Source organism: Muntiacus reevesi, chromosome 5, assembly GCF_963930625.1.
Source record: "Muntiacus reevesi chromosome 5, mMunRee1.1, whole genome shotgun sequence".
Classification (NCBI taxonomy): domain Eukaryota; kingdom Metazoa; phylum Chordata; class Mammalia; order Artiodactyla; family Cervidae; genus Muntiacus; species Muntiacus reevesi.
The window spans coordinates 54,734,846-54,762,720 of NC_089253.1; the positions used below are offsets into that span (position 1 = coordinate 54,734,846).

At 37.7% G+C, this 27,875-nt stretch overlaps 1 protein-coding gene across 1 annotated transcript in view; it reads right to left on the reverse strand.

Annotated features, from left to right (window-relative positions):
- CFH (complement factor H) overlaps positions 1-24,076 on the reverse strand; it is a 115,063-nt gene extending 90,987 nt beyond the window's left edge. Inside the window, exons 1-4 of the mRNA XM_065938312.1 lie at positions 23,780-24,076; positions 5,943-6,128; positions 5,521-5,626; positions 2,573-2,649 (exon numbers count right to left, since the gene is read on the reverse strand). Coding sequence (XP_065794384.1) covers positions 2,573-2,649; positions 5,521-5,626; positions 5,943-6,128; positions 23,780-23,837 — 427 coding nt within the window. The 5' untranslated portion in view covers positions 23,838-24,076. The remainder of the gene's footprint in view (positions 1-2,572; positions 2,650-5,520; positions 5,627-5,942; positions 6,129-23,779) is intronic.
- Between the last annotated feature and the right edge of the window lie 3,799 nt (positions 24,077-27,875).

Genomic DNA, 27,875 nt, shown 5'->3' on the forward strand with positions numbered 1-27,875 from the left:
AAATTCTCCAAGCCAGACTTTAGTAATACATGAACCATGAACTTCCAGATGATCAAGCTGGTTTTAGAAAAGACAGAGGAACCAGAGATCAAATTGCCAACATCCGTTGGATCATTGAAAAAGCAAGAGAGTTCCAGAAAAACATCTATTTCTGCTTTATTGATTATGCCAAAGACTTTGACTGTGTGGATCACAACAAACTGTGGAAAATTCTGAAAGAGATAGGAATACCAGACCACCTGACCTGCCTCTTGAGAAATCTGTATGCATGTCAGGAAGCAAAAGTTAAAACTGGACATGGAATAACAGGCTGGTTCCAAATAGGAAAAGGAGAATGTCAAGGCTGTATATTGTCACCCTGCTTATTTAACTTGTATGCAGAGTACATCATGAGAAACACTGGGCTGGATGAAGCACAAGCTGGAGGCAAGATTGCTGGGAGAAATATCAGTAACCTCAGATATGCAGATGACACCACCCTTATGGCAGAAAGTGAAGAAGAACTAAAGAACCTCTTGATGAAAGTGAAAGAGGAGAGTGCAAAAGTTGACTTAAAGCTCAACATTCAGAAAACTAAGATCATGGCATCCTGTCCCATCACTTCATGGCAAATAGATGAAGAAATAGTGGAAACAGTGACTGACTTTATTTTGGGCGGCTCCAAAATCACTGCAGATGGTGACTGCACCATGAAATTAAAAGATGCTTACTCCTTGGAAGAGAAGTTATGACCAACCTAGACAGCATATTAAGATCAGACATTACTTTGCCAACAAAGGTCCATCTAGTCAAGGCTATGGTTTTTCCAGTAATCATGTATGGATGTGAGAGTTGGACTATAAAGAAAGTTGAGCACCGAAGAAAGGATGCTTTTGAACTGTGGTGTTGGAGAAGACTCTTGAGAGGCCCTTGGATTGCAAGGAGATTCAACCAGTCCATCCTTAAGGAGATCAGTCCTGGGTGTTCATTGGAAGGACTGATGTTGAAGCTGAAACTCCAATATTTTGGCCACCTGATGCAAAGATTGACTCATTTGAAAAGACCCTGATGCTGAGAAAGATTGAGGAGAAGAAGGGAATGACAGAGGATAAGATGGTTGGATGCATCATCGACTCAATGGAGATGAGTTTGAGTAAACTGTGGAGTTGGTGATGGACAGGGAGGCCTGGCTTGCTGCAGTCCATGGGGTCGCAAAGAATCGGACTTGACTGAGCGACTGAACTGAACTGATATATTTTGTAGTAGCAAAAAAAGTGTTTCTTACATAATTGAGAAATATAAAGTTGGGGATACTTGAATACAAATTTTCCATTTGTCTCACAATAATATAAAGCTGTATTCTTAAAAGGTGTAAAAGCAAACCTTCTGATTATATGTCCTTCAATAAATAAATAATCTTTAATTTTTCTTCTTCTTCTATATCAAAATAACTAGAGCACTTTTTTTATTTCCCTTATTATTTTCCAATATCCCTTAGTTTTAAGATAGTCAACCTTTATTTTACAATAGATACTCCCAGGATGCTTGTTAAATGGAAATTCTGTGGCTAGCTCTCTGTGCTATCACCCAAGGAACACTGATTCAGTCAATCTTTATGATCCAAAAATTTCAGCTTTTACAAGCATTCCAGATCCTTCCAGTATGGATGTTCCCTACAACATTTATCCCCTTCCTCTCATTTCTGTAGATGAAAGACCTCCCAGTCTCTTTTTCAGAAAACAGGAGTTTTGAGTGATCATTTTTCTTCTTACCGTCTTCCTCTGCCTCTGTCTTTTTCTCTCTCTTTCCTCCCTCTCTCTGTCTTTGCCTTGCATTTCCCTCTCCTTTTCCCTCTCTACTTAGTCATCACCATTCAACTAGGAAAAGTTATTTTCATAACTACAGATTATTCTTTTTATTTTATATTGGAGTATAGTCAATTAACAATGTTGTGATAGTTGCAGGTGGACAGCAAAGGGACTGTTATTTTCATGATGACTACAGATTGGAAGTACTGGTTTAAAATCTGGAAACAGGATGTGCAATTTTTTCATTCTTTCTGTTTACTTTATGGATCAGTAAGAAAAGGCAGAGCTCTTCCTTAGTTTCTGGCTCTTTTCAGTAAACTAAAACCATAGAAAAACTCCCCTTGTCAGGCAGGAGGAAGGAGATGTCTAAACTATATTCTCCAGTTAAGCTGTTATCAGAGATCCTTGCATTGGGGTGGCTATTTGGCTGAGTGCTCCTTCATTAATAAAGCTGAAACTCTCATCTTCATTTTAATGTGATATGTGTGTTATTCCCAGTGGTTAGAATCCAAAAGGAAAAACAAAATTTAGATTTTTTTTCTAGTCTTAATACTTGGACTATTAGATTAGATGAACCTATATTTACACTTAGTTATTGAAACACTTAGCAACATAGCAATAAAAGACTAGATCCAACTCTGTACTAAAGTAAAATCCACAAAAATAATTTGAGTAAGAAATATTTAATTATAAACTTTAAGAATATTTAATGTAAGACATTTCCAAAAAGAATCATATTTTAAATAATATGCTTTAATATACTTGTAAATCAGTTTTACATCTACCTTCACATATGGGTATATCATTGGTCCATCCATTTGTGTCACATTCACGGAAATTCATCTCACCCAGCATCTGATACCTAAAAATCAAAAATAACAGAATTGTGAGCTGATGTGTGTTTATGTGAAGTTTTAAGTTTGATACCATTTCAAATATCCAGAAACTCTATTTCAAGGAAAACTACTGATAAGAGCACACGCTTCCCTCCCTCCTCAGGAAAGGCCCTTAAGCCCTCAGGTGCATGGACTTGAATGATCAAGATCCTTGGTTCGTAATGCAAACTCCTTATTGTTTCATGCACTTTTGTTTTTCCGGTTGAGTCAGTTAATGAGGTACACTTAACAATGTAATAAGCTCCACGAACTATCACCAAAACCAAAGATAAAAACATACGATCTTGATAAAAGCAGTAAACAACAGTTCACTGTATATTACCCCAGTCCACTCTTTTTCCATATTTCTATCCATAGCCTTACCCTCCACGATTGTGATATTTTCTGCACACTTTGGGCTTTTTTTTTAACATGATCAAGGACAGTGCTAGCAAGAATGTTTCAGTGTGGTTTATTGTCAGCACTTATCTCCATCTCCCAGCTCCATCCTGGCCGATGCTTTCCAGAGTGTGGTCACCAAGTCAAGCCTGCTTACAGAAGTCATTCAGTGACAAATTATACTAACTCATCAAGCCTGAGTTTCAAACCAAAGATGCTGTACTTGCACAGGGAACTATGCTCAGTGTCGTGTGGCAGCCTAAATGAGAGGGGAGTCTGGGGAGAATGGATACATGTATGTGTATGGCTGAGTTCCTTTGCTGTGCACTGGAAACTATCACAACATTGTTAATGGCTATATTCCAATACAAAATACTGCGGTTGCTGCTAAGTCACATCAGTCGTGTCTGAATCTGTGTATCCCATAGACGGCAGCCCACCAGGCTCCTCTGTCCCTGGGATTCTCCAAGCAAGAATACTGGAGTGGCTTGCCATTTCCTTCTCCAATGTATGCATGCATGCATGCATGGTAAGTCGCTTCAGTCATGTCCGACTGTTTGCAACCCCATGGACGGCAGCCCACCAGGCTGCCCTGTCCACGGGACTTTCCAGGCAAGAATACTGTAGTGGGTTGCCATTTCCTTCTCCATACAAAATACAAAGCTTTAAAAAAAAAAAGAAAGCATCCTTCTCAAATTTATTACATTTGACAATTGGAAGCAAAAAAATTTTTTTTTACTCAAAAAAATAAGGAAAGGCATTTTAATAACCACAAGTGAGAGAATTCTGAAGGAAAAAAAAAAAAAAAAAAAAGGCCTCTTATAAACGTCTAAAGAATTGTACCTGGACAAACTTTTCCTTTGACCGTGAATGAGAGCAGTCCTCCTAGTTATACAAGTAAAAGAAACTCTCTTCTTCAAAAAACACTTTGCCTTCTTGGATTGGGGTTGATTTGTCCCTAATTCTCTAAGGGAAGAAATCGTTTCAGTAGAGTAACTAGGACTCGAACTTTTACTCTGTGCTCCTTCACACAAAGGAACAAGATGACTGGTTGTCAAAGGTTCTTCTCTGGCTCCTTTATTGGCTCCGCCTTATAACAGAGGAACATTTCCTTCTGACTATTTTCCACCAGGGACCCAGTCATTTGCCTAAATCTCTCTTCGGATTTCTGCGAAATTCTACACAAATCCTCCTAGTGCTACCACCTAGGAATAAAAATGGAACCTGGGGGATAAATCTAACCTCATTTCCCCCTCCGCGCTAAGTTTCCTTTAACAGGCTCACAGGGTCCGGCATACCAAAGCCTCAGAGCCAGCCCTTCAGACGGGCGTTCCCAGTTCAAAATGGCCGCCCGGGCGCCTCAGCTTGGGGCCCTGTGCTGTCGCCGCACCGCCCAGCGCGCTCTGGAGCCTGAGGCCCGCGCTGCCCCGCCCGCGGGAACCCCGCCCCGTTCCCAGCTGAGGAGACCCTGAAAAGCAGCCCTGCTTGCTTAACAGTCTGCCGCACTTATTTCTCCCACCAAGCCCGTGGTGCGCTTGATATGTTTCTGCTTTTATAAGTGAGAAAATTGGAGTAAAGAGTTATTTTTTTTTAATGCATATAGTAATTAAGTGGTAGAGTTTTGGAATACGAGCTTACTTCAAAGCCTAAGCTCTAAAATATTCTATTGCCTCAAATCAGGAAATAAATGGGGAGTGAATAATTACACTTGTAATTTCTTCACCACGTGTAATTTCTTCACGTGTAATTTCCACGTGTAATTTCTTCACCCTGTGTATATTTATGTAGTATAAAAGTACAATGATCAGTTTTTCTATGTATAAAACTTTCTTCAAAACAAGGTGCCGGGAGTCACAAGAAAGAAAGGACACTGAGGAGGTAACAACACAGGGTTAAGACTAGCTGAACTGTGGGAACCCAGCAGGTGCTTCGAAGGCGCAGTCACCTCTTCTGAGCATAGCAGCATTTTTGGTCTGAGTGATAAGCGTAATTTACAGATTGTGGAAACTTAAAGAATGATAGTTATTATTTCAGTGTTCAGTTAGTCTGATTTCTCATAAATTGTATAAAATTTTATCCAAGTAGATCCACGTTCTCTAATTTTGTTACCATTCCCACTGCCCCTGAGAATTCTTACTCTGTACATAATAGGATGCGGTGAGGACTCATTGCGGAGAATTTTTATTTAAATGTGTACAATTTTCCCACTCTCCTGTAACTATATTCTACCAGAGTAATTACAATTCACTTTAATTCTTCAATGTTGAGGAGATAATCATATTATCCAAATATAGTCATTTTCATTATAGTTTATATTTTCAGATTACCTGTATGTTACTTATAAAAATGTTCATAGAAAAATATAGTAACCTTAAACACATAAATAAGATCAGTTTCTATTTACTCTTTCCAATATGAAAAATATGAATTATAAACTGCTCTTTCTGTTGATGACATACCCCTCATCACACGTATAAACAACCTTTGCACCATATTCAAACTGAGTGCCTTCTGCAAGATGGAAAGAACCAAATGGAGTGTCTCCAGGGTGTGCACACGGCTTTTCTAAAATGAAGAAGAAAAAGAATATGATGTTAGCATGTAGCACAGGGAGTAACAATTTACATAGGAGTTCGAGAACAGGGATATTTAATATTGTCTTAGAGGACAGAATTGAAAATATAGAAAAGTGGAAAATGCCAAAGTTATCTGTACTTTTTTTTTTTAATTTTGGAAGATTATAACCCCTTTTTAAGAATGATGAGGATATATCGCTTTGTATTTAAATGACACTAGCGATAGAATTCAGCCAGTATTGCCACAATAACATTCGTTGTTTTCACAACTTTTCACAGGTTTCACAAAAGTAGGAATTACTTACTCCGACATATCCTTGATGGATGAAGAGACACCCATCTTCCACCCCTGCACACCATTACGATACTCCCCAGCGTTCTGTATCCAGGGCGACATTTATACGTAGCCTGAGTGCCCTGTTCATATATATGTTCATTCCAAGAACCTGACAGGATTTCTGTTTCTTTCCTGGGAGGGGGTTCTCTACAGTCTACCAAAAAAAAAAAAAAAAAAAAAGGTGTCTAAATACAATGAAAAATGCAGTATTTTTAGGTTAGTTTTGCTTTAAGAAAAAAAAAAAACCAAACAAAAAAAACGTACACAGGTCCATCCAATGTAACTCAATATATATTTTTACCTTACAAAAATTAAATCTACATAGATTTGTAAGAATAGCCTTCAAGATTCTATAATTCTGCTCTTTTCTAAGGGCTTCCCAGGTAACTTAGCTGGTAAAGAATCCACCTGCAATTCAGGAGAACCTGGTTCCATTCCTGGGTTGGGAAGATCCCCTTGGAGAAAGAATAGGCTACCCACTCCAGTATTCTTGGGCTTCGCTGGTGACTCAGACGGTAAAGAATTTGCTGCAATGTGGGAGACCTGGGTTCAGTTCCTGGGCTGGGAAGATCCCCTGGAGGTGGGCATGGCAACCCATTCCATGTTATTACCTGGAGAGTCACCATGGACAAAGGAGCCTGATGGGCTACAGTCCATGGGGTCACAGAGTCGGACACAACTGAGCGATTAAGCACAGCACAGCACATTCTTTCTTAAATTCAGGAAATATTAGGCACTATTCTAAGGTTTGAAGAAACAACAGTGGATATGGAGACAAAGTGCTCGCAAACTGTTGTCACTCTAGTAAGGAAGTTATTGAATATGTATTCAAAGATATGACGTATCCAGGTGTCTGAAATCTTCATCAAGCTCTTGTACAGTCTGCTCTACCACCTATTCTATACAATCTCTTGAACCTCAGTAACCTTGGAGCTGGAGTGGTATGTGTAAATGTGATTGACAATCTCAAATCGAAACCCACTCTGGCACTCTAGCAATTAGAAGCCATTAAAGATAAAAAATGAATAAAATCAAATCCCTACTTTTCTCAGAAAACTGTTATTAGCAAACTCATGAATTCAAGGAATAAAGTGAATTGTAAAAAGTATACACATATTAGAATGTTTTTAATTAAAATTCTATTTATGAAGACTTAATGTATACAAAATTCAAAGGAAAATTACCTGCAAAATTATTTTCCACACAAAAGCACTTCTTGCAATAACAAAAGCACTAACACAACCAAAGGAAAAATACAGGAGGATGATAAAACATTTTCTTAAGAATGGCTGATAACATAACCATTACTAAAATCAAAGACATGACAATTAAGTGTAAGTGATGTTTTTGGATAAATTTCAATGGCAAAAATATAAAGGGAATGACACTTGATTTTGTATAAAAAGAAATGTTATAAATATTATTTTAAATAAAATTAGAGGTATAAATGACTACAGCAATTTGATGACACTTATAAAGAATCTTAAAAATGCTAATGTAAATTAAAGAATTTCAAACTGAAAAAAGATCCTAAAGCAATAAAGTTTTTCTAAGATTCTTATGTACAAGATGTTTATTCCAACATTTTTATAGTGTAAATAATAAGATATGTTAATGTGAATATTGTCAGATTGTGGTACATTCACCTGATGAAATATTTTATGGCTTTTGAATATTGTGTTTTGGGAATATTTAATAATATGGGTAAATGTTAGCATAAGAGTAAGGGGGAAGGTATTATAGACTTTTTGTTTCTAATATATACTATAGTGATCAAGGATCAGAATGGTCAGTACTTAAAGCTGACTTTTCTACAGCAGTAATGGAAACCAGAAGATGTTAACTTATCACTTCTATCTGCATAAAGCAATAATTGTCTACTTAGAATTCTACATAAAGGAACAATTTTTTTAAGGTTCAAGATTTCAATTAATAGAATGTGAGAGAATTTGTTTTATAGATTCACATTAAGGAAAAATAAAACATGTACTTTAGAAAAAGGAAAACTATCTCAGATATAAGGTTTGAATGAAACAAAATGAAAGAAAATGAAAGAAAACAATAACAGTACCTAAACAAATAAGTCTAAGAGAACACCAACTGTGAAACAATAAAACTGTAGTCTTATGTAATTTAAAATACATATATACTCATACACATATACATATACATAAAATACAGGACAGCCATGCGTTAATTGAGAGAAGAAAACAGAAAATGAAGGATATAACTTGAAGGATAACAACGTCCAGAGGAATGAAGAGATATGAATCAGCTGTGATAGCTTTGATGAGGCGTCAGCCTGACTGGGCATCCATCCTCAGTTATTTAAACCAACACTAATCTAGGCACTGCTGAGAAGTTACAAGACAAGATATAATCCTAAACACAATTTTAAACAAGTTGATTATCCTGGATAACTGGTGTAGGCCCAATTAAATCACTCAAATGGCTTTTAAAGCAGGGCTAAACCTGATCCAAGAGAGAAGAAACTGTACTGTGAACTCAGCTTCCTTACCTGTGCTCCGCCCTTTCTGACAGTCAGCCCTATGAAGTTTAGACCTGCTTACCCACAGTGCAGGCTTCCCTGGTGATTCTGCCTGCTAATGCAGGAAATGTAGGTTTGATCCCTGATCTGGGAAGATCCCATAGAGAAGGAAATAGCAGTTCTATGAAGACCTACAAGACCTTCTAGAACTAACACCCAAAAAAGATGGCCTTTTCATTATAGGGGACTGGAATGCAAAAGTAGGAAGTCAAGAAACACCTAGAGTAACAGGCAAATTTGGCTGTGGAGTACAGAATGAAGGAGGGAAAAGGCTAATAAAGATTTGCAAGAGAATGCACTGGTCATGGCAAACACCCTCTTTCAACAACACAAGAGAAGACTCTACATAGGGACATCACCAGATGGTCAATATTGAAATCAGATTGATTATATTCTTTGCAGCCCAAGATGGAGAAGCTCTATACAGCCAGCAAAAACAAGACTGGCATTGACTGTGGCTCAGATCATGAACTCGTTATTGCCAAATTCAGATTTAAATTGAAGAAGTTGGGAAAACCATGAGACCATTCAGGTATGATCTAAATCAAACCCCTTACGATTACACAGTGGAAATGACAAATAGATTTAAGGGATTAGATCTGATAGACAGAGTGCCTGAAGAACTACGGACAGATGTTCATGACTTTGTACAGGAGGCAGGGATCAAGATCACCCCCAAGGAAAAGAAATGCAAAAAAAAGGCATAATGGCTGTCTGAGGAGGCCTAACAAATAGCTTTGAAAAGAAGAGACGTGAAAAGTAATGGAGAAAAAGCGAGATATATCCATTTGAATGCAGAGTTCTAAAGAATAGCAAGGAGAGATAAGAAAGCCTTCCTCAGCAATCAATGCAAAGAAATAGAGGAAAATAATAGAATGGAAAAGACTAGAACTCTCTTCGAGAAAATCAGAGACACCAAGGGAACATTTCATGCAAAGATGGGCACAGTAAAGGACAGAAATGGTATGGACCTAACAAAATCAAACATATTAAGAGGTGGCAAGAATACACAGAACTATACAAAAAGATCTTCACAACCCAGATAACCACGATGGTGTGATCACTCACCTAGATCCAAACATCTTGCAATGTGAAGTCAAGTGGGCCTTAAGAAGCATCACTATGAAGAAAGCTAGTGGAGGTGATGGAATTCCAGTTGAGCTATTTCAAATCCTAAAAGATGATGCTGTGAGAATGCTGCACTCAATATGCCAGCAAATTTCGAAGACTCAGCAGTGGCTACCGGAACTGTTCAGTGGGAACCGGAAAAGTTCAGTTTTCATTCCAATCCCAAAGAAAGGCAATGCCAAAGAGTGTTCAAACTGCTGCACAACTGCACTCATCTCACATGCTAGTAGACTAATGCTCAAAATTCACCAAGCTAGGATTCAACAGTATGTGAACCGTGAACTTCCAGATGTTCAAGCTGGATTTAGAAAAGGCAGGGGAACCAGAGATCAAATTGCCAACATCTGCTGGATCATTGAAAAAGCAAGAGAGTTCCAGAAAAATATCTATTTCTGCTTTATTGACTATGCCAAAGCCTTTTATTGTGTGGATCACAACAAACTGGAAAATTCTGAAGAAGATGGGAATACCAGACCACCTGATCTGCCTCTTGAGAAATCTGTATGCACATCAGGAAGCAACAGTTAGAACTGGACATGGAACAACAGACTGGTTCCAAATAGGAAAAGGAGTACATCAAGGCTGTATATTGTCACCCTGCTTATTTAACTTGTATGCAGAGTACATCATGAGAAACACTGGGCTAGAGGAAGCAAAAGCTGGAATCAAGATTGCGGGAGAAATATCAATAACCTCAGATATTCAGATAACACCACCCTTATGGCAGAAAGTGAAGAAGAACTAAAGAGCCTCTTGATGAAAGTGAAAGAGGAGAGTGAAAAAGTTGGCTTAAAGCTCAACATTCAGAAAACAAAGATCATGGCATCTGGTCCCATTACTTCATGGCAATTAAATGATGGGAAAACAGTGGAAACAGTGCCAGGCTTTTATTTTGGGGGGCTCCAAAATCACTGCAGATGGTGATTGAAGCCATGAAATTAAAAGATGCTTGCTCCTTGGAAGAAAAGTTATGACCAACCTAGATAGCATATTAAAACTCAGAGATGTTACTTTGCCAACAAAGGTCTTTCTAGTAAACACTATATTTTTTTCAATAGTCATGTATGGATGTGAGAGTTGGACTATAAAGAAAGCTGAAAGCTGAGCACTGAAGAATTGATGCTTTTGAACTGTAGTGTTGGAGAAGACTCTTGAGAGTCCCTTGGACTGTAAGGAGATCCAATCAGTCTATCCTAAGGAAAATCAGTCCTGAATATCCATTGGAAGGACTGATGATGAAGCTGAAACTCCAGTACTTTGGCTACCTGATGCAAAGAACTGACTCATTTGAAAAGACCCTGATGCTGGGAAAGATTGAGGGCAAAAGGAGAAGGGGACGACAGAGGATGAGATAGTTGGATGGTATCACTGACTCAATGGACATGAGTTTGAGTCTTCTTCAGGAGTTGGGAATGGACAGGGAGGCCAGGTGTGCTTCAGTTCATGGGATGGCAAAGAGTTTGACTCAACTGAGCGACTGAACAGAACTTAACTGAAACAGTATTCTTGTCTGAGAAATCTCATGGACAGAGGTGCCTGGTTTGTCACATTGGGTCCCAAGACTAGGACACGATTTAGTGACTGAACAACAATAAACAGCCACAATTGCATTAGACAAGTTCATTCTTCTGATAGATCTCTATCTTGATGGGCAGGTAGGTAGGTAGGTAGGTAGATAGATTTTTGTTATTCCTTATCTGCTAAGTCGTGTCTGACTCTTTTGGAAGCCCCTGGACTGAATCCTACAGTGGGTTGCCATTTCCTACTGCAGGGGATCTTCCTGACCCCGGGATTGAATCTGCATCTCCTGCACTAGCAGGCGATTATTTACCACTGAGCCACCAGGGAAGCCAGATAGATAGATATATAGATGAAAAGCTTTTACTATTATGTTTCTCTAGTTGAACCCTGGCTGATAAATTAATACCAAACTTTGAGAAGAAGGCATATTTTAATTTCTAAGTTAATTATCAAAATTATAGAAGCAAAATTTGGATAAAAATTCCATCCTGATTGACAGGAAAAGATTAAATAACAAGAAGTAACTAAATCAAAAGATGGCAAGATCAGAGAGAGGAAAAAATACAGTACTAGGGATTGGATGTTAGATTTTAACTCAAACATAGCAGTAATTTTATTGGATAGGAGTAGATTAAATATAGTTCAAAGTCAATGGTCTTTACTAAATTAGTATCTTGGATATTTGCACTCTCGTCTTCACTGAAGCATTACTTAGAATAGCCAAGATAAGGAAACAACCTAAGTGGGCATTGAGGAATGAGTGAATAAAGAAAATGCTCTATATATGTATAGTGGAATATTATTCAGCCATAAAAAGAGGTCAGTCGTGCCATTTACCACAACATGGATGACTCTTGAGGGTTTTTGGTAAGTGAAACAAGTCAGAGAGAGAGAGATAAAAACTATGGTATCACTTACATGTGAGGGAAAAAAAAGATAATGAGTAAAAGACCAGAATGGATTTCACCAAAAAGAAAATCCAGGTGATCAGTGAACTTATTAAAAACTGCTCAAAATGCAAATAAAAATTAAAACCATAATAAACTGCAATTAAAATAACATGGCATTGGCAGACTTGTTTAATGTCTAAAAATCCTACTACTTGGAAAGAATGCGTAGTATTAGGTACTATTGTTGGGAAGAAAAATTGGAAATCCCATGACAGAGAGGAACTTAGCAACTCATAGTGAAGTTGAAGATATCATTATTTATTACTCAGCTATTTTCCAGCTGAGCTATTTCAAAACCAAAAGATAATGCTGTAAAAGTGCTGCAATCAATATGCCAGCAAATTTAGAAAACTCAGCAGTGGCCACAGGACTGGAAAATGTCAGTTTTCATCCCAATCCCAAAGAAAGGCAATACCAAAGAATGTTTGAACTAAAACACAATTGCACTCATCTCACATGCTAGCAAATTAATGCTCAAAATTCTCCAAGCCAGGATTCAAAAGTACATGAACTATGAACTTCCAGATGTTGAAACTGGATTTAGGAAAGACAGGGGAACCAAAGATCAAATTGCCAACATCTGCTGGATCATCGAAAAAGCAAGAGAGTTCCAGAAAAAACATCTACATCTGCTTTATTGACTATGCCAAATCCTTTGACTGTATGAATCACAACAAACTGTGGAAAATTCTAGAGATTGGAATACCAGACCACCTTACCTGCCTCCTGAGAAATCTGTATGCAGGTCAAGAAGCCAGTGTTAGAACTGGACATGGAACAACAGACTGGTTTCAAATTGGGAAAGGAGTATATCAAGGCTGTATATTGTCACTCTGCTTATTTAACTTCTACGCAGAGTACATTATGCAAAACACCAGGCTGGATGAAGCCCAAGCTGGAATCAAGAATCCTGGGATAAATATCATTTACTTCAGATATGCAGATGACACCACCCTTATGACAGAAAGCAAAGAAGAATTAAAAATCCTCTTGATGTAAGTGAAAGAGGAGAGTGAAAAAGCTGCCTTAAAGTTCAACATTCATAAAACTAAGATCATGCCATCTGGTCCCATCACTTCATGGCAAATAGATGGGCAAACAATGGAAAGTGAGAGACTATTTTTTTGAGGCTCCAAAATCACTGCTGATGGTGACTACAGCCATGAAATTAAAAGACGCTCGCTCCTTGGAAGAAAAGCTATGACCAACCTAGACAGCATATTAAAAAGCAGAGACATTACTTTGCCAACAAAGCTTCATCTAGTCAAGCTATGGTTTTTCAGAGACTGAAGAGCTATTTTATTCCTAGGAATACACTAAACTAGATTTTCATGTATGGTAATATTTTATGGTCATACTTTTTTTATAATTAAAAATGGAAATAACTTCAAAGTCTGTCAACTATTGAGTGGATTGAAATTTGTATATATTTCTGCATTACAATATCACACCAATGCCACAAAATGGTACAGAAACAAATGATAGCAATCACATAAAGCAAGAAGATATCAAGTGTTACAAAATTATTTCATCTACATAATATTCAAGAACAAACATATATAAGAGGGATGTGTACATAGGCATTTAAAAACTATGAAGGAAGAGCAAAAATATAATTACCATAAATATTAAAATAATGTTTTCTTATGGAAGAAAGGAAGGGGTATTAATTAAGGGGTATTAACCCAAGCATATGTTGGGGATGCTCAGAAAGTTCTATATGTTGACATGGGCAGTTATAATTATTTTTAATACAGCACACATATTTTATTCACTCATATACTTCACAATAAAGATATTTAGTAATAAAATCTGTCTATATCGTATGATTCTTATTTTCTGAAAAAGTAATTCATTAACAATATGACATATAAAAAGAGGAATAGATACAATTAATAATGAAGTTAATGTCTACTTATTATAATTGATAATCTTTTCAATATTTCTTGCTGCTTAATTTAGATATAACTACCCTTGATATTATATTCAGAATACATCATGAGAAACACTGGGCTGGAAGAAGCACAAGATGGAATCAAGATTGCCAGGAGAAATATCAGTAACCTCAGATATGCAGATGACACCACCCTTATGGCAGAAAGTGAAGAGGAACTAAAAAGCCTCTTGATGAAAGTGAAAGAGGAGAGTGAAAAAGCTGGCTTAAAGCTCAACATTCATAAAACTAAGATCATGGCATCTGGTCCCATCACCTCATGGGAAATAGATGGGCAGACAGTGGAAACAGTGTCAGACTTTATTTTTTGGGCTCCAAAATCACTGCAGATGGTGACTGCAGCCATGAAATTAAAAGACGCTTACTCCATGGAAGGAAAGTTATGACCATCCTAGATAGCATATTAAAAAGCAGAGACATTATTTGCCAACAAAGGTCCATCTAGTTAAGGCTATGGTTTTTCCAGTGTATGGATGTGAGAGTTGGGCTGTGAAGAAAGCTGAGTGCCGAAAAATTAATGCGTTTGAACTGTGATGTTGGAGAAGACTCTTGAGAGTCCCTTAGACTGCAAGGAGACCCAACCAGTCCATCCTAAAGGAGATCAGTCCTGGGTGTTCATTGGAAGGACTGATGCTGAAGCTGAAGCTCCAGTACTTTGGCCGCCTGATGCGAAGAGCTGACTCATTGGAAAAGACCCTGATGCTGGGAGGGATTGGGGGCAGGAGGAGAAGGGGACGACAGAGGATGACATGGCTGGATGGAATCACCGACTCGATGGACATGAGTTTGAGTAAACCCCGAGAGTTGGTGATGGACAGGGAGGCCTGGCGTGCTGCCATTCATGGGGTCGCAAAGAGTCGGACACGACTGAGCGACTGAACTGAACTGAACTCTTGATATTAGGATGACTTCATTAGTAGATGCTCAACACATTACTTTAAATGGCAAATTCAAAGATACTTCTCACCATATTTATTCATTGATATTATTTTCATTGCTAAACTTCGTTTCTTATTTGGTTTTATAATAATGGTCTAACATTCTATTCTAGAATACCTTTTTTTTCATAAAGACAAGGGGAAAAAATAATCTACTGAGCTGGATCCCATTTTGAAAACGTTCTACATTTCATTGAACAGAACAGAAAGTTCATATGAAACTTCATTTTTCTGTAACATATAACACTTACGTGGGCTTTCATATGCACTAGTTTTTCCTTGAATTTTGCAAATGTGTGGCAGATTTGTTAGAGAATTTTTGAGTTCGTTTTGATTTCCAAAATTTAAGTAAACATACTTTCTCTCCACTAGATGGTGTTACCACCCCATCATAAAACAACACAAACTGCCTGAACCTCTTCCTACCAGCGCCCCCACCCTCTCCCCAAGAAGCCCGAGCTTTTGGTTTTTTTTATTTTTTTTCAAATTAAAGATTTTTTTTAACATGGAAATATTGTGTTTAATTACAAGATAATTCCACTTTCTAAATTCAGATCCACTTCATGGCGTTTAGGTTGCCGGAAAAATTAATCTGTCGAATTCCAAACGTAGATGGCAGCATCACGCGTGAAGCACCAATTTTCACTAATATACTAACATTCTGATGAATTTAGTTCCTATCCTTTCCTTATGCTCATGCAAGGAAAAAGTAAAATTTTTTTATCCATTAGCTTATTCAATTGAAATGATGTTTATTAAAGCAATGCAGTTACACAAAGGGTATTTATCCCTTTGTTACTTGCTTTGAACAACCAGGCATGAAAGACAAGGATACATCACTTTCATAAACTCTTCCTACTAGCTTCTCACCATATTTACTCTGTGTAGACATATTTACTATAAAAAAGAGTTCTCGTATTGATTATACTTCAAATGATACGTAAGCCTCTGGTACTTTTTCCGTGAACTTTGTTTTCCCCCTTATAGTAGATGAATCATTTACTTGAATGAGTTCAGGACTTTGAAAGAATAAATTTAAAATTTTATACTTAGCCGCTGTGGTGAGCCATTGTGGAAAACAGTTTAGCAGTTCCCCCAAAAGGTTAAACAGTGTTAACGTATGATTCAGCAATTCCCTGGAGAAGGAAATGGCAACCCATTCCAGTATTCTTGCCTAGGGAATCCGGTGGAGAGAGGAGCCTGGTGGGCTGCTGTCCGTGGGGTTGCACAGAGTTGGACACGACTGAAGTGATTTACCATGCATGCATGCATGCATTGGAGAAGGAAATGGCAACCCACTCCAGTATTCTTCCCTGGAGAATTCCAGGAACAGAGGAGCCTGGTGGGCTGCCGTCTATGGGGTCGCACAGAGTCGGACATAGCAGCAGCAATTCCCAGGTGGCGCTAGTGGTAAAGAACCCAATTCAGGAGCCAGTGCCGGAGAGATAAGTGGCATGAGTTGGATTCCTGGGTCAGGAAGATCCTCTGCATAAGGGCATGGCAACCCCCTCCAGTATTCTTGCTAGGAAAATCCCATGGACAGAGAAGCCTAGAGGGCTACAGTCCGTTGGGTCACAAAGAGTCAGACACAATTGAATTAACTTAGTACACAAGGTGTGCTAAATTGGTTATGAATGGTCAGCAGCTCAACTCCTAGATATGGACCCAAAAGAAATGAAAGCAGGGACCTGAAGAGATACTTGTACACCAGTACTCAAAGGAGCACAAGAGCCAAACAATGGAAACATCCCAGTGTCCATCAGTAGGCAAATGGATAAACAAAATATAGCAGATATACAATGGAATACTAGCCTTATAAAGGAAGGATACTTTAATACATGCCACAACATGGCTAAATCTTGAAGACATTGTGTTAACTGAAAAAACACAGACACGTCCAAGAACTTTAAATGGCATCTCTTGTCTCTATGAAAAAAAGATATTACCATCAACTACACTGTTTTTCCATTTTTCCTCTGCCATCTCTAAAATCTTAATTCTGATTAGCATCATCTGTCAGCTTGATGATAACTCAATCTGCTAACTAGTCCCCAAGCTCCCCTCTCATATTGGCATCAGAGCCACAGGTGATTTTTGCAAATTTGGTCATGTCGTTTCTGGGATTAAAATTCCCCTGACTTCTCGTTATAGTTGTATGTCTCCTCCCCTTGGCTTTAGAATCTGTATTTGGCTCTTGTCTTTCTCTGATTTCATCTTATCACCTCCATCATTTATTCACAATGCCAAAGCTGCCATAGCTTGATTGTTTATACTTAGTTGAACATCTCAAATGAATCTTTCCCCTTAGACCTTTTGCACATGTTTTTCCCCTCCTCAGCCACTTTAACCTCAGGCACTTGGTGACTAGCTGTCCCATCTTTCAGGCTCTACTCACATGCTGCTTCCTCCAAGGGATCCACTTGTCTCTAGGCTCCAAGACCCACTGGACACCCTGCTACCCCTTCTCTGTCATGTTCCCTCAGCCCCTGTTTCTCTTTCTTCACAGTGTAATTCATGATTCAGAGTTATGTTTATGTTTACTAGAATTTCATCTGTCCTCCTATGAAAATGTAACTTCCCAGAGAATAAGAACTATCACAACAACCTTGGGGATACATATGAAAAGAGAAAGGGGGGAAAACAGCACACACGATAATCAATTTTACCCATATTATTTGGACAAGTTCAACTGATTAAAGAATTAGAAATATGGAAAGTCATTGGGTTCCTCTAGCTTTACAGGGCTACTTTCAGTCCCTTGAGTACACATTTGAATCTTCTTAAAATCAATATCCTCCTTGTCAACCCTCATCTGGTTAACTCCTGTTCAACTGTCAGAACCTACCTATGTTGTCATCACAACTCTGATATACTTCCCTCCCCTCATTGCACTTCTTACAAACCAACTCCTCAACCCCACCCTACTCCATCCTTTCATTCCAGTCTGAGTATCTTACCTTCCCTAAGTGATCCTATAGTGTTTTCATTTATCTCCGTCAAAATATATGATAAAATAAATATATTAGTGATACATAATAACCATTGCTTTTTTTCCTCCCAGGTGGGAAGTGCTTGGAAAGTGTTTATTGTCATCATGCCTGGTATTTAACAATCACTCAAAAAAAAAAAAAGATTATTGAATGAACAAAAGAATGAATGAATGAATGCAAAGCTAACCCAGAGACTTTCCATTTTATCTGTAGATTATGGATAACCTGCAAAATGTCAGATTGAATGAAGCACAAGCTGGACTCCAGATTGCAGGAAGAAATATCAATAACCTCAGATATGCAGTTGACAGCACCATTAAGGCAGAAATTGAAGAGGAAGTAAAGAGCCTCTAATGAAAGTGAAAGAAGAGAGTGAAAAAGCTGGCTTCAAACTCAACATTCAAAAACTGAAGATCATGGCATCTGATTCCATCACTTCATGGCAAATTGATGGGGAAAAAGTGGAAAAAATGACAGACTTTATTTTCTTGGGCTTCAAAATCACTGCAGATGGTGACTGCAGCCATAAAATTAAAAGACGCTTGCTCCTTGAAAGTAAAGCTAAGACAAACCTAGACAGCATATTAAAAAGCAGAGACATTACTTTAACAACAAGGATCTGTCTAGTCAAAGCTATGGTTTTTCCAGTAGTCATGTATGGATGTGAGAGTTGAACCATAAAGAAAGTTGAGTGCCGAAGAATTGATGCTTTTGAATTGCAGTGTTGGAGAAGACTCTTGAGAGTCCCTTGGACAGCAAGATCAAACCAGTCAATCCTAAAGGAAATCAATCCTGAATATTCATTGGAAGGACTGATGTTGTAGCTGAAGCTCCAATACCTTGGCCACCTGATGTGAAGAACTGACTCATGAGAAAAGACCCTGATGCTGAGAGAGACTGAAGGCAGGAGGAGAAGGGAACGACAGAGTAGAGATGGTTGGATAGTATCACCGATTCAATGGACAAGAATTTCAGCAAGATCATGCTGAGTTGGTGATGGACAGGGAAGCCTGGCGTGCTGCAGTCCATGGAGTCACAAAGAGTCAGACCCAACTGAACTGAACTGAACTGAATGGATAAACTGGAGAAAAGGCATCGTAGATGGGAGCAAAAGTAAAAGATAAGACAAGGGTACAAATGCTTAGTGCTCTGTTGCATGAATCCATAAATTTTAACATTTGTAAAATTACATTCTACATCTTGTTTATGGGTCCTATATTTGAATTTATTTTATACTTTTTGAAGTTCAGAATCATTTTAATTTAGTTCAGAAAACTTCAGAGCACCTTTGAAGGAACATTTCTATAATCACTTTTCTATCTATTACATTTCTGGTTAACAAGGTTTAGGGGAAACTTGGCTCTCTCGGTCAAAATGTCAAAACAAATAAAAGTACTCTGTCAAATCTTTATACTTGTATTATTTTTGTGATTTTTTTTCCTGTTCCATTACTTTACTTTCTCTGAACTATTTTTATAATGTTTCCTTTTAGCCTTAAGCTAAAATGCAGCACTATTTTTTCAGTGACATCATATCCTTTTTGAGCACTATGTCCTGAGACTGGTTCAAGATGTTAAGAAATGGGTAAAGTACACATTTGTTAAGTGACCACAGGACAGGTTGCTTGGCAGAATCTCAGGGCAGGCAGGTGCGGGATGGTGTGGGGGGTGAGACGGGGGAGCAAGCGAGTTGAGAAGAAGAAAACATGGTCAAAATAGTAGGACAGTCACAGACTGAGGGAATAAAATTGGGTCAACTCAGACTGAGGCTCAAGCCCTAGCCATAAAGGCCCTCAGATAAAGAATGCCTCCTTATCTGTGCTTCCACCTGTATTTGAAAACATACTTCGAGCTAAGAATAATTTTAGCAATACTTAAATAATTTAGTTCTAGTTTAAAATTGCATGCTAAGTCACTTCAGTTGTGTCCAACTCTGTGTGACCCTATGGGCTATAGCCCTGCAGGCTCTTCTGTCAATGGAATTCTCCAGGCAAGAATATTGGAGTGGGTTGCCATGCCCTCCTCCAGGGGATCTTCCTGATCCAGGGATTGAACCCACATTTCTTGTCTCCTGCATTGACAAGTGAGTTCTTTACCACTAGCACCACTTGGGAAGCCCCTAGTTTGAAATTACATGCAGGTAAAAGAGTAGTATGTGCGTTCCCACCCTGGACCTAAACTTAAAATCAGCAAGGTTCTCCCTCTCCTGGCCGCCCTGGGGGCATTTGCTCCACCCTTTGTCGAAGCACCCAGAGAGCACTTCCTACATCAGATCTTCCTTCCTGGGAACACCTCATCTTCCAAATTGCTTAATTCTGTTCTTACCTCCATTCATTGCTACCCTTTGCCAACTAAAACTGTTGCAGAAAACTTATCAACATGTAATTCACAGTAAATCGTGATGACTAAATTTAACTACCCCACCTCTTACTCATGTATGGCCTTCCACATAAATTTCAGACTGGTTGAATTTATGATATTATTAATATGTACAACATTTTAAGAGAAGAGAAGATTTTGAAGACAACTGGTCACACCATATAGGTAAATTCTCACACTACTAGCTCTGAAAATGTGAGATTTTCTGGAGAGGAAGGATTCTTACTTATCACACTAGACTTGAAACACAGAGTTTAGTTTTTCTGTGTTTTTTTTCTGTGTTTTTTTCTGTGTATAATTATCTATTAACACAGATAATTATATATGGCATTCACATCTATCCTTGTAAAAGAGCAATAATTATTAATTTATAATTAATTCTTATCATATCAGTTCTTTTTTGCATTAAAAAGTAATTTTTATGAATTTATAATTAATTTTTATGATCATAATATCATTTTTTTATTAGAGTTAACTCTAATTCAAAACCACCTTGTACTTGAAACAATAAAATATTCTCCTCTCTGTGTTGGAATAGAATCTCTCTGATATGTAACATATTTCAGGTCCTAAAAGAATGTTTTTACTCTTTTAACCTCCAGAATTACAAAACATATATCTTGCCAAGCAACACAGTCATCATGCCTTGGACATGCTTCAGCTATGTTTTGATTTATTTACTTTAATCAGCCAAGAATTTGGGGGCCATGGTTAATTTCAAAGTGTATACACTTTTTGGATCTTAAAAGGTCTTCTTGAAAAATTGGTCACAAGATATTCCAGAAGGCTGAAACAATGCGTTATAACTGATAACACATATATGTGTTCCTCAGTTCCTATAACTGAGGAACTGTCATTCTAAACTCTGTAAATCTGACCAGATTCTTAGTAGCCTGGAGTGACTCCCCCTGAAGCAACTGATGTTCTTGTTCAACTAAGGATGAAAATGCAGATAACCTACTGCATTAAAAAGGTACTACTTGGTCTCCAGAGAAAAAACTTATAGAGTTGAGCTTATAAATTCTTCTCATTGGTTACTATTCCTCTTTAGTAGTGATTAGTATTGTTGGGGAATGTTCACTCCTAACAAGACAGAAACCATGTAGGAAATGCTGAAAGGCTGTATCTAGTTGAGTGAAGCCCATTGTGATAGTAGACACAACTATCTTTTCTTAATGTCTCAACTTAGCATTCAGTATTCAATTTAGTATTTCTCAACCTCTCAATTTGTATTCTGTAGTTATTTCTACATAGGAGACAAAAAAAGAGGCAGATGTTGAAGTATATGTGTATATTTTTAAATGACTAAGGCCACTCTTTAATAAAATTTCTGTTAGGTATGCTAGACCGATGAAATTGACTGACAATTGAACTAACAGTTTCAGAAATATTTGGTGAACAAGCAGTAAAAGAACAGTTCTATATCCACTGAAAAAGTGAAAGTCATTCAATCCGACTCTTTGTGACCCCATAGACTTATCCAGGCCAGAATACTGGAGTGAGTAGCCTATCCCTTCTCCAGGGGATCTTCGAAACCTGGGAATTGAACTGGGGTCTCCTGCATTGCAGGCAGATTCTTTATCAACTGAGCTATGAGGGAAGCCCCCATATCCACTGAAAGCTCATGTAATTTTTCTCTACTAGCTTGTGCATTGGGTGTGGTTTTTGTGAAAACCACGAGGCTAACCTAAGCATTATTTTAAATACTAAAGCTGTACTTTATCTAGAATGTGACCAGGTTTATAGCCATTCTCACTGTAATAGGTATAGTCCTAATACTCAGTTCATTAGTGGAAACTCATGTCACATTCAAACATACATTGATGAAACAAAATACAAAATGAAATGAGCCAGTTGGAATAAATTAGAGAGGCAAGGACTTTAAATCACTACTACTTAGTTTTTATCATTTATTCTTTGTAGCAACCAATTTTAAATAATAATTCAAGTTCCACTTTGTTATCACTGAAACAGTTTAATTAAATTTAGCATCAATCCTTAGTTTTAAACATGATCTAGAAACAAAACAAATCCCTAGCTTGACAAATGCAGTCGACAGAAAACCTCAGTAAATAGGATGTCAGTCGGGAGGCACTAAAAGTATTCTTATTAAAGAAAAGACAGAAAACACTTGTGTAAAGAAAAAGATGCTTGGTTTTGATAACATTGCATTGTTCCAGAACTCTTTGCCAGTGTAATCATCTCTTGGTATATTTTGTTGTAATATTAGTTATTATTGCAATATTTTTATGGAAGGGGAAATGACTGTATACCTAGTATAAAAAGTGACTGGATATATGGTTTATAAGCTAAAAATCAAGCAATCACATATTAGCATGTATAACAAGAAAAGATTTTATCTTTAAAAAAAGTCTTAAACACATTTGAGAAAATCTGAAAAAATTATGAAAGGATATAACTTAAAAAAATAACCCTTTATTTTCTAGATTGAACCATCCTCAAGAATAGGGGTTTTGTTTATTTGCTAATATTCCTCACTGCCTAGAGGTTGACTTGAAATAAGCATTTGATCAAAATTTGTTGATTTAGTGAAAAATTCTGGGAATTCATGTGTGATAACTTTTAAAAAGGTCAATCAAACATCTATGCCATAATTGGTTACCTAACATGAACTAGAAAACCAAATTTCCTCCACACAAAAAATTTTTTAATCTACGAGGAAAAAGTTATAGTTTAGTTATCCAGAAATTGTCTTATTGATATAAAGAAAAAACCCCTGCACTCAGATGTGCTACTCCTAAAGGCTATTCTTCTAGAATATCTTATATACAACTATTGAGGGAAAAAATCCCATTAAGCAACTTTTATAAAGGTTGAATATGCAATTTTTTTTTTCAAATTTATATATTTTCGTTCTAATGAGGCAAGTGGTGTTTGACTCCAAGACTTTTAAGGCCATCGCAGTATCAATTATAAATGATAAGTAAATTTTTCTTTAGAAAGATTTAACGTCTCTATCTGAAATAAGTCCAATCATTGTAATATGAAGGCTTTTATTTTCTAATTTATTTTCTTGTTCTGTATATGTTCACACACTTCTTAATACTTTCACATAAGGTGAAAATTCTAAGCAAAAAAAAAAGGTAAAGTGCATTCTATGATCATTGCAATTATGACATGTTACAGTTTTTAAAAATAATTATTAAAACGTTTTCTAAAATTTTACATTAGATAAAATTATGATGAATCATCAGATATGCCATTCAAAAAGCTGCTTATATTTTTTGACATTGTTCACAATCAAAATTGTCTCACACGGGAGGCCACAGAACAGTAATGAAATCACATCTTCTAGACCAAGTTTTTCTTATTGCCATAAAAAGCATGTTAGCAAATGTTTTGCAATATAGGAAAAAAATAAAAAGCAAAACTCTTACCTTGTGCGACACAAACAGTCCACCACACAAGCCACACAATTTTTTCTGGAAATCTCATTTTGGAGACCCTTCAGGGCACATCTAGCATTGACAGTGCTCACCACTGTGTCAAGTTCCCCTCTGCTAAAAACTGAAAAGTGCAGGAAACCACTTGCTCCAAAAGGAAGTCGAAACACAGCTTGGGAATTAAAGGGATTGCTAGATGTCCCGCCCATCAGAAACTTTGCAAAGTGAAAGAAAAATCTCAGTCAGGAGCCCCAGCAATGCCAGAGTTTGAACCTGCACTCCCACTGAAAGTGAATGCCGTGACCTGCCCTTGATTTGTTTTTATAAACCCAGGCTAGTTCTCTGGAAATGTTCAGGTTCTTGGAATGTGCATAACTGGTAATACTCTGCATTTCATAAACCCTCTGATTAATCAGACCTATTCAGATCTCCCATCTGTAACCTCAGGAGATTAAAAAATAAATAAATAGAAGCTCTTTCAAATTCATTTACAGAACTCGAGGTTAGGCAATGCTTTCACAATCAAGACCCAGACAACAGGAATAGACTGCCAAGAATGCAAGTGCTGGCTGATTTGGAAGCCTGCTTTTCCTGCAGTTCAAGAAATTAATCTTTTAAGGATTTGTTATAAATGTGTGTAAAGTAACAGACTCACTCTCTTTAGGTACAAAAGAGTTTAATAATTCAAAATTCAAGAAATTGAAATGCTGAATTTCTTAAACTTTGTATTGAAATATAATATACATAGACAGACTTAAGCAAATGGTTTGCTGAATGTAGAGAAAGTGAAGAGACACATGCTAAGAGCTCCAGGTGAAGAACAGCTTCTCAGGAAAACCCCGGAACCCCCCTAGCCCCCCACCACCCCATCCTCCTATTCAACACTTTAGTCAACCCTCAGTTCCACCCCATTGTACACTCTCCTGATTTCTGTGCACCTGGGACAGATTTACTTGGTTTTATATTAATACTGTATATATATATCTGGTAATAACACATTCATCTTTTTGTGCTTGGAGTCTTCCACTAAAAACAATGTTTATTCAACCACACCATTGGGTGTTGCTGTAGATTATCAACTCTTTTTGCTGTATGATATTCAACTCTTTGGGTTTCCCTGGTGGCTCAGATGGTAAAAAAAAAAAAAAGAAAAAAAAAAAAAACTGCCTGAAATGCAGGAAACCTGAGTTGGATCTCTGGGTAGGGAAGATTCCTTGGAGAAGGAAATGGCAACCCATTCCAGTACTCCTACGTGGGAAATCCCATGGACAGAAATCCCATGGTGGGCTACAGTCCACGGGATTACAAAGAGTCTGACATGACATCTTCACTCAGTTGTTTGACTATGCCACATTTTATTTACCTGGTGCCTGTCAGTGGGAATCTGGGTAGACTGTGGTTGGTAGGAATGCAGGCTTCAGTAAGCACGTGACCTCACTTCCTGTAACTACACACTGAGGAGTGGAATATCAGGACATGACTTATGATTAGGTTTGGGTGTAACAGGGATCATCAGACATTTCTCCAAAAGGACTCTATCAGTTGATATTCCCATCAGCAAGTTGTAAGTTGTTCCACACCCTCAACACACCCTCTATCTTTGTAATTTTTGCCCTGTTGGTGAGCATAGAACAATAACCCTTTGTGGCTTTCATATGCATTTTGCTGATAAGGAATGAAGCTGAGTGAATTCATGCCTTGAGGAGGCATTTAGCTGAGCTACCGACCATTTAAGCCATTTCCTCAAAGTCAAAAAACATAGTGCTAGAGTAAGTAAGTAAGTAAAGTTGCTCAGTCGTATCAGACTCTTTGTGACCACACGGACTACCAGAGGTAGCCTACCAGGCTCCTCTGTCCATGGGATTTTCCAGGCAAGAGTACTGGAGTGAGTTGCCATTTCTGTCTCCAGGGGATCTTCCCAACTAGATTTCAAACCCAGTGGTATGATTCCCTGAATTTTATTTTTTACGCATACAGATCTGCCTTTCAAATTATTTGCTTCCCATAGTATTAAACACTTATAAATTAAAATACTATAAAATATTTCCATATGTATTTTAGTAAATGCTTCACATTTACCTATTTATCTTATAATTATGTAAACATGAATATTCATTGGAAGGACTGATCCTGAAGCTCCAATACCTTGCCAATTGATGTGAAGAGCCAACTCAATAGAAAAGACCCTGATACTGGGAAAGACTGAGGGCAGGAGAAGGGAGTGACAGAAGATGAAACAGTTGGATAGCATCACCAGCATAATGGATGTGAGCTTGAACAAACTCTGGGAGAGAGAGAAGGACAGGGAAGCCTGGCATGCTGTATTCCATGAAGGTGCAGAGTCAGACATGACTTAGTGACTTAACAACAACAGCAATCACCCTAGAGGCTTTTAATGTATGTACACACACACACAGACACAGACACAGACATACACACACACACACACACATACACATTTATGTATGTGTGTATGGAGATGTTACACATTTATGGAGATTTTAAAGTATTTTCAGGGTGATATACCTTTACAAATTTTTGCTTTATTTGCAGAAGATGCTACTCAACTATTCAAGTGAAAGTAATGGCTTCAAATTAGATTCAACAATATCTTTTAAATGTATTATTTTTACCACTTTTTTTCCCTTTTTATTTGATTTGAAAGACCTAAGCCTAAGGCATTATTTGACTGCTTTTGTTTTCCTTTTTATTGTCCATCAGTATTTTTAAAAAGCAAATGTTTATTTCAAAGAGATTTAGAAAAACATAAAATTACCAACCTGTTATTATTTCATGACATGAAGTTGTTATATGGTATTATATTACCATAGCAAGAAGAGACAGCAAAGAGTTAACCATTATACTAAAATTAAGCCCCAAATACTCCTATTTATTTTCAATATTCACATTGACACTTTCTCAACAAATGTGTTCTATGTATAGCAAGGCAAAAAGTTAGGCAAAATTTTACAAGACTTAACAGACTTTAAAAACTCTATTTTTAAAGTTAGAAGTAATATCTGCACTCAGTAATAAATCAATACTATGTAACACAAGAGGAAATTTCCCCCAAAGGCTCTATTTGGGAGGGTCTCAAGAAGACTCCTGAAAGCCCCTTGGACAGCAAGGAGATCAAGCCAGTCAATCTTAAGGGAGATCAACCCTGAATATTCACTGGAAGGACTGATGCTGAAGCTGAAGCTCCAGTATTTTGGTCATTTGATATGAACAGATGACTCATTGGAAAATTTCCTGATGCTGGGAAAGATCAAGGGCAGAAGGACAAGAAGGCCTCACAGGGTGAGATGGCTCGACATCACCAATGTAATGAGCATGAACTTGGGCAAACTCTGGGAGATGGTGAGGGACAGGGAGGGCTGGCATGTTGTGGTCCACGTGGTCACAGAGTAGGACACGACTGGGTGACTGAACAACAAGAATATTTGGAATATTTGGTTATTAAATTCTAATTTAAGGGAAGAGGACATCCAAGCAAAGACTCTGAGGTATCAGAATGTATAGAGAGTGTCCTAGAATTAAAAACAATATTGACACCAGGTGGTGTTAGTGTAAAGAACTCACCTGCCAATGCAGGAGACATAACAGATGTGGGTTCGGTCCATGATCAGGGAAGATCACCTGAAGGAGTGCATGGCAACCCACTCCAGTATTCTTGCCTGGAGAATCCCATGGACAGAAGAGCCTGGTGAGCTACAGCCCATAGGGTCACAAAGAATTAGACATAACTGAAGTGACTTATTCTGTCAGTCAGTCTCTCCCATCAGGAAGCTTCCATAAACCTCTTATCCTTATCCGTCAAAGAGTGAACGGAATAAAAACCACAATCACAGAAAATGAGTCAAACTGATCACAAGGACCACAGCCTTGTTAACTCAATGAAAGTATGAGCCATGCCATGTGGGGCCACCTAAGATGGACAGATCATGGTGGAGAGTTCTGACCAAAAAAACAACAACAACAAAAAAAAAAACCCCACCATGATCCACTGGGGAAGGGAATAGAAAACCACTTCAACATTCTTGCCTTGAGAACCCCGTAAACAGTATGAAAAGACAAAAAGCTATGACCC